This window comes from Sceloporus occidentalis, unplaced genomic scaffold (genome assembly GCF_023333645.1).
Source record: "Sceloporus occidentalis isolate IW3139 unplaced genomic scaffold, rSceOcc1.0.p SCAF_4, whole genome shotgun sequence".
Taxonomy (NCBI): domain Eukaryota; kingdom Metazoa; phylum Chordata; class Lepidosauria; order Squamata; family Phrynosomatidae; genus Sceloporus; species Sceloporus occidentalis.
The window spans coordinates 114,282,240-114,297,084 of record NW_028316984.1 but is presented as its reverse complement, the minus strand read 5'-3'; the positions used below and the strand labels follow the sequence as shown (position 1 = coordinate 114,297,084).

Sequence of the window (14,845 nt, the reverse complement as noted above, 5' to 3'; positions counted from 1 at the left end):
AAATAATTCCTTTCATTTGCCTGTTGACACTTGGACCCCTGGTACATTCCTGAAACTCCTTGAAATTCAATCACTTTTTCACCATCTTTTTCCTAAATCCCAGCCAGTTTAGTTTGCTAAGGGTACAGTCTCGTGCAGGTATCAACCTGGCAGCAGTAGCAGAGTTGTTAATTTGTGAGAAGGTTTTTGGTAGGCCCCTGTATATTTGTGAAGACATTTTTTCAAGATCATCAAGTTTGTGAGATGCTTTCCTCACTAGAGAGAACCTTTTTTGTTCTTGTTGTTAGGATTTCAGTACCGTTATCGGGATAATCATTTGAATAATTCATGGCCATTCAATATCCACACAAGAACCAAGCAAATATACCTTTAAACTGAACCAAATATATCTGCATAACTTGAATTTTTTATATCTTTTAATCAGGCAACATATTATAGAAAGCCAATTGTGGGTGGAGGCTTTTGAGGTGCTGGGAAAAGACTGGCCTGTTGTGCAAGTCATGGATGCTGTCATGGATTCAGAACTTTGAGTCTTAAGATGGCATGAAGGAGGGGAAATCTTAAATGGATTATATGTATGAGGGTGCTGCATGATTTAGGTTATACCCAGGACTGTTGGGACAAAAAATATGTAAGGGTTGATATTACTTTTTGAAAACATAAAATCTAACAATTATTCAGATTTATCTTGAATTAGGACTTTAGTGCTCCAACATTGGGTTTGTTTTTGTCCATATTTGTTGGCAAGTTTTACTTAGAACTTGAGTGGAGTATCTCTCTGTATCTTGAAACAGCTCTATTGGTATATCATCTGTTTCTTGTGATTTATTTCTCTGAAGTGCCATGAATGCAGTTTCTACTTCACTTTCCAAAATTATGGGCTTATCTTCTAATGGTTCTTCCCCAAATTAATCTAATTTTTTCATCTATTTTATATAGTTATTTAGGGTATTCTTTCCATCCTCATTTCATTTCTGCTTAGTCAAGTAATGTGTTTCTTTGCTGGTTATTGAGCATCCCCAGTTTTGGTTTAAATTTCCCTTTGATTTCTCAGATCTTGTGGAAGAGGCTTCTTGATCTCTCTCCCCCCCCCCCTTTTGTCTTCTATTTCTCTGCATCAACTATTATAGTATTTCTTGTCCCTGTATATAAGTCATTGGATAGTTGTATTTAGGGTTCTGACCCTATTTCTGTCACCTTTTACTTTTTCTTTTCATCTTTACTTAACTGCTTTCAGAGTTTCATCTGTCATCCATTGATTTTATCTATCAGCCTTCTCTTTCTTCGTGGCTGCAAATCGTGGCCTTTTTTGCATTCCTCCCTTACAATGTCCCTGACTTTATTTGTGAGTTTTTCTGGCTCCTGGTCATAATTCAATTCTGCTTTGAATTATGTACTCTATTTTTAAAAATAAATAAATAAATAAATAAATAAATAAATACACTTTTATTTCAGTTCTACAAAGAATAATAAATCAATAACAACAGGCTTAGGATATGAGTTAACAGAAAAGACATAAAAAGCATGGTTAAAAGTGAATTGCATCAGGTGATGTCAATGTATATACCGTAGTTGCCTCTTAACGTTGCTTGAAGAATGTGTTGATGAATAAACTGTTTCTCAAAATTAAATCAGTCTCTCTCCTGCTTCATTTCTTGAACCTAGCCCAAATTTTCCTACAATCTTTGATTTTGCTATGTTTCCTTCCTGTGCATTTTCAATCAACTATAACTAACAAAAAGTTGTTTTGGTGTGTGATTAATTTCCTTCTGGACTCCAGCATAGAATCTTTCAATTTCTTCTTCTTCTTCCTCTGTATTTGGAGCATAAATTTGGATTATGGTTATATTAATGAGCTTTCCCTGAAGACTTATTGATATTATTCAGTCAGACTTTGCAATATATCTTTTGGTTATTTTTGTTACATCTCTCCTCACTATTAATGTGTCCCATTTCTGCTAAGATTTTCATTTTCAGAGTAAGACATTAATTATATGACTCAAAATGTCTCCTTTCTATCCACTTTAGCTTGCTTACCCCAGTCTGTTGGCATGCTTATATGTTTCAGTTCTTATTTTGTTATGTCTAGCTTTCCCTGATGGATGCTTCTCACATCCCATGTTCCAGTAACATGTGTTGTACTGCTTTGGACTTTCCTTTCACCTTAGAGCATGTCAACAGCTAAACATCCTTTTGACTTGAGTCCAGTCACATCATTAGCCGTAATACTACTCATAGTTGTCCTCTGCTGTACCCCAGTAGCTTGTTAAGTGCCATCCAATCTGGTAATTTCATCTTCTGGCCATCATAGATTTTTTAATGATAAAAGACATGCAAAAGGGATTTACCATACCTCCTATTTCACAGTGCAAATGAATGTTAGTAATGATGCCACTGCTGTTGTCTCTCTGACATCCTCTGCCACTGTCACCCCCTCACTACTGCTGCTGACCAGCAGCTGTTTGTCACATTTAGTCTGGCTTCTTGGCAAAAGTCTGTCTGACATGGGAGACCCTACTATTAGCACTGTTGCCATCAGCATAGCATTTTGCCTCATGGGAGCATGCTCCACCAACACAGAAAAGTTATGCTGTTTATGGGATTATATGCCTAGACTAGATTAAAAAGGGTCATGATAGACAAGATATTGGAAATCCATTACTACTTCTCCTGCCTTTTCTGAAATGTGATTAAAAATCACTACAGGTTGTGGACAAGACTATTGAGCTAGGAGGGTTAAATCTTTCCCAGCACATTTCTAATCCCATCCCCATTTAAAAGAGTCGAAGATCTGCTCATAAACCTGCATATTGTATACTTTAATGCAAAAATGTAAATACTGTCTAGTTTGTTGTTAAGATTGTAGTTTTTCATATCCCAGGGGAAAAAAGATAACTTTCCAAGACTGTTGCTATGTTGGAATTAATTGTTGTTTCTTGTGTGACTTCAAGTAGATTCCAGTTTATGGCAACCTTAAAGCAAACCTGTCACAGGTTTTCTTTGGTATGATTTGTTCAGAGAAGTTTTTGCTTTTGCCTTCCTCTGAGGCTGGAAAAGTGTGACTTGCCCAAGGCCACTCACTGAGATTCCATGGCCGAGCAGGGGTTTGAACACTGGTTTCCAGAGCTGTAGTCCAACGTTCAGACCATCATGCTGGTTCTCTTATTGGTATCCCTGTTTGTTTGTTTGTTTGTTTGTTTTAAAAAATATTCATAATAATAGCTGTTGAAAGTAACTTGTCTATCCTGAAGACCAGTGTTTTACAAACTTCTTAAAGCCAAGGCGCATTTATTTTTCTTAATTATTTTTTTACACTGCAGAAGGTTTACCTTTAGAATGTGAAAGAGTGCATATTACTAACTCATATTTCTGTGTGAGTCACTGTTCTTCAGTATGCCTCTTGATACAAAGAAAGAATGCCAAGAGCAATGACTGTTATTCCAGTGGGTGGAGACAGCTTTATTAAACACAACTGGTTCCAATATATTTTAAGCATTTATTTAGCTCTTCATTAGGGAAACATTTTTTTTTAAATTCTTGTATGTGCACACTCCAGGAGGATCTGCTAATCCATAGCCTTAATGTTATTGAAGTTACTGTAGGAGACAATATGTCAACTGCGCTTCTGGAACAAGTTAAAGGGGAGAGGAGGAAAAAGAGGAAAGTTTCTTAAAACATTTTGTTCTGATAGCGCTATGTGCTCTATGTTATTTGCTTCATGACCCACTACACTATAGTGAAACTGTTCAATGGGAAGTCCATGAGATGTTCTTCATAGATAAATTGTTGAACTAATGCCTAAGGTTCCAAAAAGAAATGATAATTAAACACAACTATTCTGATACTGACTGTATTTTCTTTTGTGCTTCCTGTAGGCAACAAATCCAACCTCTTCTAGGACAGTTTAGTGAATTAGAAGCCTTGCTAACTTCTGTTGGAGTTCAGCCAGGGAGCCTAGATGGTGTTCTTTTGGATGCTGGTTGCTCCTCTATGCAACTTGATACTCCAGAAAGAGGTTTTTCCTTAAGAAAAGATGGCCCCTTGGACATGAGGATGGATGGTGGCAGGTATGTATTTGATAAAAAAAAAAAATTCCTTCAACAGGAAATCAATCTCTCAACAGCATTTGAACTTAATTTCCTTGTCAGATTTTCAATCGGAATCCCTCGCTTTATCTGATAGGTTAGAGATTGGAGCACTGTCAGAAAGTGGAATCAATTGAAAAGTAGATCCCGAGTTTTTTTAGCTTGCAAATGCATTTTGGTCACCTAAAAATGCAAATAAAATATTATATATAACTTTTTAATACAGTCAGCTCTCCTTATCCACAGATTTTTTTATCCATGGATTCAAGCAGTCACCGCTTGAAACTGTTTTTTTAAAAAAGTATTAATTGCAAATAGCAAACCTTGATTTTCCATTTTACATAAGGGATACCATTTTGCTATGCCATTGTATTTAATGGGACTCAAGCATCCACAGATTTTGTTATCTGTGGGGGATCCTGGAACCAAACCCCAGCAGATAACAAGGACCCACTATACATGCAAAAGCTAAATACTGTAACTCTCTCTATACACACACACACACACACACACACACACACACACACAAATATAATAAAATGAACAAAAGCTTTACTTTGGATGTCCTCCATAGTAATACACTACAGCAGGGGCTCCCAACCTTTTTGACTCTCAGAGCCCTTTTTAGAATCAATTTTTAAGGTGGAGCCTCTAAGAGTCTACCCTATGTCTTACAAATTGATGGTGTTTAGGAGTATTATTACTTTTTGTTTCCTATTCTTTAATTCCAATCAATTTTTATTTCTTTCCTTTTCCTGGAGTGACTGCAGAGTACCTGGGAAGTGAATGTGGAGCCCTAAGGGCTCCTAGGAGCACCAGTTGGGAATGGCTGCACTACAGTAACATTGTAAGAAATGTACTGCCACAATCTCAAACACCATGATTAACTGAATCCAGAGAGATGGGGGGGGGGTGTGTGTGCCAAGCAGCACTTTGAACTGCTGTGGAGGTTCACTTTGAACTGCTCGCATGTGCTGTTTGTAACGTTACCTAAGGGTGCGAGGCACCAAGCCTGCATAGTTGGCTTGGTGCTTTTTCCTCCCTGTCAGCTTACTTTGTAAGCAGTGCACACATGTGCAAGCAGTCCAAAGTGAGTGAGCCTCCATGAGAATAAGAACTGATATAAGCTCATTCTTCCCATGCTTTCAAATTTTGCACACAAGTTCCATTAATTCAAAGAAGCCCCCCCCCCCTCCCAACCCTCTTTTTGCAAGCTTTGGGATCCTGATCACTGTCCTAAGCAAGCCTCATAGGCAAGAAGAACTGAGAAAAGAGTGGAACCCTCACTGAATTCACAGCCATTGAAAGACAGTCATGAAAAAACGGGACCCACCTGTACCTAGGTTTTTTATATATACATAGTAAAAATCAGTATTTATTTCATTGGCAAAATAGTTTTCTGAATGTAAAACATTTAGTCCTTAATGCCTGTTCTTTCATCTCTTTGCTTTTACAAATATTCACAAGGACAGGGTTTAAACTTGGATGAACTATCAGTTTTGAAAATGGATGGCATCAAAGCAAATCTTGAGCAAGCAACATGGAAATGGATTTTTATATAGAAGATATCCTGGAATACAATCCATTAGGTAATTCCTTGCATAAGCATGTTGCTTATCCTTCAAGTTAGACCAATGATGAAATGTGTTCCATGAACGGTAATGAAACTCTCTTAATTTAGTGTATTAAAACTGTTTTCAAGTATTACCTGTTTGAAAATTGACCCACTAGTTGCATATTAGTTTCTGAGTGACAAAACACTTTTAGTTTACAGTGGGCCCTTGGCATCTGCTGTGGTTTGATTCAAGGATCTCCCTCTCCCCCCATGGATAACAAAATATATATAGATACATATATCTCATTATATACAGTGGAGTAGTAAAACGGTGTCCCTTACATAAAACAGGAAAATCAAGATTTGCTTTGTGAAGGGGCAGAATATGAAATATTTTCACTCCATGGATGTAGAATCTGTGGATACAGAAGGCTGACTATACTTCTTTTATTTGAAGCACACTGGAATGTTACTTTCTGCACTTATATTAACACAATATGTGTGGTTGAATATATCCTTGCAAGTATATGCAGCAATAAATGGAGAGAGGTGTATTGTTGTAAAGAATTATGTGGTTAAAAATCTTAGCAAGTCTACCATCAAGTAGACCAGGTCAACCTTTGTAGGTTGATATGCCAGTTTCTCTCCCATGCATACCATTGCTGCCTGCTAGAGATATTCAATGATGTGGCTCAACTGGAAGTATAAAAGCCCCCTCTTGGAAGGGAGATTGCACAAAGTCAAATTTTTGGATAAAGGTGTTGAGGAAGCATTCTCAGAGGCTTTCTAATAGACTAACTGGTGATAGCAGTGAAGTAGTGCATCTGGTATCTTTGGGTATAGTCCTAGTAGATCTTTGGTTTTCCATATTCTCTTGCAGAGACTTATAGAATGCTAAAATGAATAATTAAATAGAGACAAGTTACCCATCTGAGGAAACAAGATGCTTTAGCCAAAGTAAAGTCTGCTTAACTGATACACAGGAAAATGGAAGTATCTTTATAAAATGAGATTAGACAAAATAACTTTGTTATGCCTTTTGATATAATGGCCTCCTAATCAGTAATTTTTAGTAAATCAAAGTGCTTGAAGATGGTGTCTTTGGTGCGGTACAGAGCGCCAAAAAGAGGCACCTCCCCGATTCCTCTCTTTGCTCCACAGGAGCACCGCAGCAATCAAATTGTGCGGTGCTGCTGCACAGCAAAAAAGGAGCGCCCGGAAGTAGCTCCTTTTTGCGGCGACGCTGCAAAGTGCCAGAGACAGCATGATAATAATAATAATATGTTTTATTTGTATACCGCTTTTCCTACGATCAAAGCGGTTTACAGCATGATGACGTCGCAGCTGCGCTGTTTGGATGCCGCACAGCTGCAACAGCATCGTTGCGTGCACTGTCTGTATGGCGCTTCACAGCTGCGGCACTCCCATGATGTGCTAGGGTTGCGGGGCATGTGCACGTCCCGCCCTTGAGCAACCCTAGCATGTCATGGGCGTGCCGCAAAGGGCCCGTCTGTACCGGGCCTATATTACCTTTTTCATAGAATCATAGAGTTGGAAGAGACCATCCAGTCCAACTCCCTGCCATGCAGGAAATCTAAATCAAAGCATCCCCGACAGATGGCCATCCACCCTCTGTTTGAAGGCCTCCAAGGAAGGAGACTCCACCACACTCCGAGGGAGTTTGTTTGAATATGGCTAGACTGCACAAGTAATAGTATAAACACAACATGTTTTACATGATATTACCTTTCTGGAAGAATTGCATCTATGAAATTGGGATGACTTCATTATCTCTTTGAAGTTTTCCTGTTGAAATACTTTTTTGTATTAACTTTGACTAACATTTATATGTAGCAGGCTATCAGCCTTGTCTGCAAGGAACACTGAAGATGTTGAGTCGGAAGCAGTCAGCACATAAAAGTCTACAGATTATTTGAAAAAGGCAAATGAAAGAAATGTTACTTATTCCCTATATTCTAGAAACCTTATCCAGCCTGATAATTTCTACTTTCACTCTCTCAAACGAAACACTATTTCTGAATTGTGAGACCTTTAAGTAATCATTAAATACCTTGCATTTTCTTCACAGAAGTTCATTTTCCATAACATCAGATGTGAGGGAAAAGGTCACAGAGATTAAGGTTTTCTTTTTTCATCAGGAGATAGATCAAGCAATGTGATGTCTTAGAAAAAATTCTGCTTGTAAAATGAGTTCATGTCCTGGCATTATGTGAACAAAGGCAGTCATAGCAGTATTTTGTCTTTTCGAATTACACTTTCGTTAAAACTGTTTCCTTATCAACTTCTTAATATTAAAGTTTATCATAAAAAATATCAGTTGTTCTTTGTTGCTAATTAATGTTAGGAGGTTGGGGGTGAAGGAAGAAAGTCTTCATATGAATGAATAAGAGGGTGATTTATAAGATAGAAGCTATTTTTGCTTTAAAATAATTTCTCCTCCTTCTAGTAAAATCTCAGAAACACTCGTATGCAGTGAATGTGTGTTTGACTTTATGTCTCAGTGCTGTGAAGCTTCACCCCTTGTCAATGAAGGCTGACGTCAGTGGACTAATTGGCTGTTCTTGTGCGTAGGTATCCTGACATGCCCACTGCTGCTGATGTTGTGAACGCTTTAGATCAACAGGCACTTGCGTCCATCCTGAGAATGTATGGGGAGGAGAAGCACGCCAAAAAAATAGCTTTAGCAATTGTTCAGGCACGCAGCGTCTATCCCATCACCCGAACTCAGCAGCTTGCCAGCATTGTTGCAGGTACCCTCATTAATTCGGAGCAGTGTCTGAGAGAGAGAAAATATTAATCCACAAAGTCCCAGAGGGATCTATTTGTACTTGAAATCATGCAGGATCTAATCCTGTCTATCCTACTCTGATGTCAGCTATTTTTCCATGTGCTCTGTATTTTTATACTGTTGGATGCTGATTAGTTTAATAATAGACTTCATAAGAAGACATTTATAATTTTGCCTACCAAGGTGAGACCTGGGATAACAAAAGTAGAGTAGATATTTTATCATTGTTGTCAAGAAGCTCTCAGCCCTCAAAAATGAGACTGTTTCTATCTCAATAGTATTTTTGTCTAAGGCAAAATACCACTATAGCTCAAAGAGATGGGGCAAAACCTCAAAATTTCAATGGCTATTGATAACAAGAGGAGATTAATATGGCTTATTGTGCTGTTAGTATCACATTGCATAAATCTGTTCCCCATGTGAACTTGTCTGGACATTTAAGGTTAAATTCAGGGCCTTTTAGTTTCAGTTGAAATTCCTTACTTAGGGAAGATTATCAAACACCGATTTTCATTTTTCAATGCCAGATGAAAAATCTTTTTATTTGCTCAGGACTTTAAAGGTTTTTAAGGTATTTTATTTTAAAAACTAAAGGTTGTGTACCCGTTATCCAAAATATTTGGGACCAGAAGTGCTTTGGATTTTGGATTTTTTCCAGATTTTTAGAACATTTATATATGCATAATATACAGTTCCATAAACTGTAGTCACTCATCACTACAGTAATATTCAGGTAAAAAGAATAGAATTTTTTATTTGAGGTTTTTCCACATTCACGGGGATCCTTTACCCCTAACCCCAGTGAATGTGGAGGGACCACTGTAATTGGAATTGTTAATACTTGACCCATACCAGATACTTGTGACAGAAGATTGAAGTAAAAACACAAAATACTGGTATTTCTAAAACTGTGTATTTGCCCCTTTGATATGACTTGCATAAATAAGCTCTAGTGTAACTTACTGCTCCCAGAAGTTACATAAGAAGTTGAATGAAGAATGTGTTATGTTGTGTGCCTTCAAGTTGTTTCCAACCTATGGCAATGCTAAGGCCCTATAATGGGCAAGATTTGTTCAGAGAAGGCTAACTATTGCTTTCCCCTGAAACTGAGAGCATCTGACTTGCCCAGTGAAGTATACCTGTGTATAGTTCCACTGCCACACAATGTCAGATTAGACACACTTGTTTTTAGAATCTATTGAAGAGCATATCTGAAAACAACCTGAAGACCAAGAACAATCAAAACAAGTATGGGATGAAGTTGTACACAAGTGAGCTATTTTTAAAAATCCCAAACTGTGTTCTGGAACACTGTTTAAACCAGTACTACAAAATGAATTTGGTTCAGTTGAGACTGCCTAGAAAAGGCCAGTCTTCAAAACTCTCTACCTGGGTAAGGTGGGCAGTGAGACCCTTTTTTTTTTTTTTGGACATGTCATGAGAAGAAATGACTTGCTAGAAAAGACAGTAATGGTTGGTAAGGTAGATGGCAGTAGGATAATAGGAAGATCACATTACAGGTGGATAGATTCAGTCAAGGAAGCCACGAGGAGGAAATCTCAAACAATTACTATTCAGTTAGCCTGACTCAACACCAGGAAAGATTCGAGACCAGCTCATTAAAGAGAGAGTCTGTAAACATTTAGAAAGGAATGCCATTACCGCAAAAAGTCATCTTAGGCTTCTCAAAAACAAGTCATTCCAGATGATACAATCATAGAATTGTAGAGTTGGAAGAGACCACAAGGGCCATCCAGTCCAATCCCCTGCCATGCAGGAAATCTCAATCAGAGCATCCCCGACAGATGGTCATCCAGCCTCTGCTTAAAGACCTCCAAGGAAGGAGACTCCACCACACTTTGAGGGAGGGTGTTCAACTGCCCAACAGCCCTTACTGTCAGGAAGTTCCTCCTAATGTTGAGGTGGAATCTCTTTTCCTGTAGCTTGCATCCATTGCTCCGGATCCTGCTCTCTGGAGCAGCAGAAAACAAGCTTGCTCCCTCCTCAATATGACATCCCTTCAAATATTTAAACAAGGCTATCATATCACCTCTTAACCTTCTCTTCTCCAGGCTAAATATCCCCAGCTCCCTAAATCATTCCTCATAGGGCAGGGTTTCCAGCCCCGTCACCATTTTAGTCGCCCTCCTTTGGACACGCTCCAGTTTCTCAATGTCCTTTTTGAATTGTGGTGCCCAGAACTGGACACAATATTCCAGGTGAGGTCTGACCAAAGCAGAATAGAGTGGTACTACTACTTCCATTGATCTAGACACTATACTTTTATTGATGCAGCCTAAAATTGCATTGGTCTTTTTAGCTGCCGCATCACACTGTTGACTCATGTTCAACTTGTGGTCTACTTGGACTTCTAGATCCCTTTCACATGTTGTCTCATTCAGCCAGGTGTCCCCCATCCTACATCTGTGCTTTTCATTTTTCCGCCCTAAGTGCAGCACCTTATATTTCTCCCTGTTGAAGTTCATTTTGTTAGCTTTGTCCCAGTTTTCTAGTCTATTCAGGTCATTTTGATTTTTGATCCTGTCCTCTGGAGTATTAGCTATCCCTCCTAATTTGGTGTCATCTGCAAATTTGATAAGTATGCCCCCAATTCTGTCATCCCGTGTTGACTTTTTGTGATTATGGAATTACCTTCTAGATCTGTGATGGCGAACCTATGGCACACGTGCTGGAAGTGGCACTCCGGGCCGTTTTGCCGGGCACAGGGACCGGGGGAAGGAAAATCAGGCACGCGCTGCCCATTCCTCCTTCTCCCCGCCATTTTTGGACCTCCCGCTGTCTCTCGGAGACAGCGGGAAGGCAGAAAATGGCACTGGAGGGAAGGAGCAAGAGGCACACGCGTCTGGCTCCTTCTCCCAGTCTTCTCCCGGCGGCGTGCCACGTCCTGGGCTCTCTTGCATCCTTCCAGCCCCAGACCTCCCTCCGAAGGTGTGCCACATCCTGGGTTCGCTCACAGCCCTTCCAGCCCCAGACCTCCCTCCAAAGAGAGAGATCTGGGGATGTAAGGAAGCCGAAGGGAAGGGCCTGGGATGTGTGCCCAGGCCCCTTCTCCTCGGCCTCCCTTTCCTCGGAGTGAAAGGGTGCCTTGGAACCCGTTCGCTCTGAGGAAAGGGAGGCCGAGGAGAAGGGGCCTGAGATGCATGCCCAGTCCCCTTCTCCTCGGCTTCTCTTTCCTCGGAGCGAACGGGTACCTTGGAGTCGGTTCGCTCCGAGGAAAGGGAGGCTGAGGAGGAGAGGGTGGGCAGACGCCTCCTCCTCCTCCCCTCGGGGCTTTGCAATACCCTTGGATGTAGTTCATTTGGTCCTGGAGACTTATATTCATTTAGATTAACAAGGCATTCTTGTACTAGATCTTTACTTATTCTGTGCTGAATTTCCCCTATTCTGTCCTCTGCTCCATTATCCTCAGGTTGAGCATCCTTTGTCTTTTCTGTGAAGACTGAAGCAAAGAAGGTGTTGAGTAATTCTGCCTTTTCTCTGTCCCCTGTTAGCATTTTGCCATCTTCTCCACACAGTGGCTCTACCACTTCCTCCTTCTTCCTTTTGCTGGGGACATAACCCCAAAACCTCTTTTTGTTTTTCTTAACCTCTCTAGTAAGCCTGACTTCACTGTGCGCTTTAGGTTTTCTGACTTTACCCCTACACGTGCTTGCTATTTGAATTCCTCTCTGGTGATTTCCCCCTTTTTCCATTTCTTATACATGTTCTGTTTAAAACTTAACTCAGTTGAAAGTTCCTTAGCCATCCATTCTGGTTTCTTGAGACACCTCCCATTTTTCTACCTCATTGGAACAGTTTCAATCTTCTCCCTCCCTCCTTTCGTCAGGAGGGACTGGAAAGCTGGTCAGAATTAAGAACATGATGGATCAAGACAAATACAGGGAATTGTAGAAGAAAACCTATTTTATTCTCCAAGGGAACTGGTACTGGGATGCAGGTGTACCTTCCAAGAGAAGTAAAAAAGAACAAGAGTATAAGTTCACCTTAGGGTGGCCTTAAATCGGAAATGACTTGATGGCACAACAACAACATAAACACTGGAGTGCTTTAAAAGTGAAAACCTGAATGTCTTACAACCGTATGAAAGTCCAACTGAGAATCTAGGATGAAACTTGATTTACTGTTCACTGTCAGCTGATGAGACCCAGGAAGTATCACAGCTGGGAGACAGCTAGAAGCTGGGGAAGGTTTGGGAGGGGGGCCAGGGGCGCATGCCAGTTGCTGCTCCTCCTCCTGCTCTTCTCCCTGCCCCCAACTGACTCTCCGGATGCAGCTGAAAGCCGGGAAAGGTCCCTGGGAAGGAGGTGGAATAGGCCTGTGCTGTTCCTCGTCCTTCTGGACTTTTCCTTGCCCACAGTTGTCCCTCCGGAAGCAGCTGGGGGCCGGGAAAGGTCCCTGGGGAGGAATAACTGCCTTGCACCAGTGGCTCCTACTTCTTACCCCCACCCTTTTCCTGGCCTCCATCTGTCTCTGAGGGCCAGGACAAGGCAAGGCGGAGGAGCCAGAGGCGCGTGCCTGTGACTCTTTCTCCCCAGCACCATTTTCGGACAGGTAGCTGAAGGCCAGGAAACATCAAGGAGGAGGAGCAATGGGTATGCGTGTGCCTGTTCCTTCTCCTCCCTGACCCATGCCAGTTTGTGTTTATTTACTTATTGTATCTGAATGAAAATATTTTGCTCCTTCACAATGTTGAAAAATCAAGTGATAACAATGCCAGTTAAATCCATTTCAATTCCAGGTTAATTCCAAAAATCAATTCCATACTCCAAATGTGGAAAATTAAAGGTAGGGAGTAAATACTGCTGCAAGATTTTGACATATGTGTCAGGTGTGATCTGTCGACAGTTAATGATGATCTGAAAAAGACTGAGCATCTGAAGAAGAATGGTTAAATTTCAAAAGAACCAGATGTATTGTGTAATCCTTATTATCACTTTTACCCCATTTACTGAATAGCCAGGGAAACTTAAAACCAAGAACAGCAGGATGTATGTCACAAAAAAGAATTTCAGGAATAATGCATGGTCCAGTCTGGTGAATGATTTGTCTTTTGGCTTTGTGTCTTCCCTTCACATCATATTATTCTCTGTAATGAAGCAGGAAGTTATTCCACCAGCATAACCTCTCCATGATTTCTATAGAAGCTGTTGTAATCATGTGGCTAAAACATTTTATAAATCTTTCCCCATGTCTCTGAGATACAGCTTGCAGAGTAAGTGCCATTTATAGAGTACTTATCACCTTACTGAGGGGGCATTATATAGTTATCAGAGATGTCAAAAATACGTAACAACTCCCCCCCCCCCCCCGGTCTCTTTACATTATCAGTTCTTAATTTTTTTAACCAAACATCTGTTTAAAAACATTTTTGATAACAGTGATACTTTTCTGGCTATGAGGGTGCACAATGTCCATTCTCCTGGAGAATGGACATTGCCATCTGCTGGCAGACAGTTTATCCCAGGGTTAGGAGGTGATTTGTCCCTTAAACATAAATATAGGAAGTAAGATGCCTCCTCCTTTCAGTTTTGTGTTTATATATGAAATAAACTATCTCAATAACTTGTATCTCAACTTGTATCTTGAGGAAAATGTATCTTGGAAAGCCTGGCACAGCAGTTGTTCATATATTTATTAGTTATTCATTGACATATCTGTATCCCTTCTCACCAGAATTATTGCAGGGAAAAGGATCACATGCACACACACTCACACACACATTATTTTAAAGTGTATTCCACTGTCTTACCTTAAGGATGTTCTTCCTAATGTTTAGGTGGAATCTTTTTTCCTGTACTTTTAATCCATTGCTTCAGGTCCATCTCTCGAACAGCAGAAAACAAGATTGCTCCATCTGCAATATTGCATCCTTTCAAATATTTAAACATGGAGATCATGTCACCTCTTAACCTTCTCTTCTCCAGGCTAAACATACCCAACTCCCTAAGTCTCTCCTCATATGGCATGGTTTCCAGACCTTTCACCATTTTGGTCACCCTCCCTTCGATACACTCCAGCTTGTCAATATCCTTGCTGAATTGTGGTGCCCAGAACTGGACACAGTATTTCAGATGTCTGACAAAAGCAGAATAGAGTGTTCCTATTACTTCCCTTGATTTAGATACTATACATATTGATGCAGCTTACTTGAAAGGCATAGTACAACAATAACAACAGCACAAAGAATTGCATTGTCTTTTTTAGCTGCTTTATCACACTGTTAATTTGTCTTCAGCTTGTGGTCTATTAAAGCCTAAAATACATGAGCAAATGACACAGCTTCAGGGTGTGTTGGGGGCATGCTGTTTACATGAAGCATGCCCTGAATGTGGTCTGAAACTACACAGAGGCTGCATCATTTGCAAAGAACTGGGC

At 40.2% G+C, this 14,845-nt stretch overlaps 1 protein-coding gene across 1 annotated transcript in view; it reads left to right on the top strand.

The window, feature by feature from the left end:
- METTL15 (methyltransferase 15, mitochondrial 12S rRNA N4-cytidine) overlaps positions 1–14,845 on the top strand; it is a 115,540-nt gene that overhangs the window by 90,482 nt on the left and 10,213 nt on the right. The window contains exons 4-5 of the mRNA XM_089521313.1: positions 3,876–4,067; positions 8,233–8,411. Coding sequence (XP_089377439.1) covers positions 3,876–4,067; positions 8,233–8,411 — 371 coding nt within the window. The remainder of the gene's footprint in view (positions 1–3,875; positions 4,068–8,232; positions 8,412–14,845) is intronic.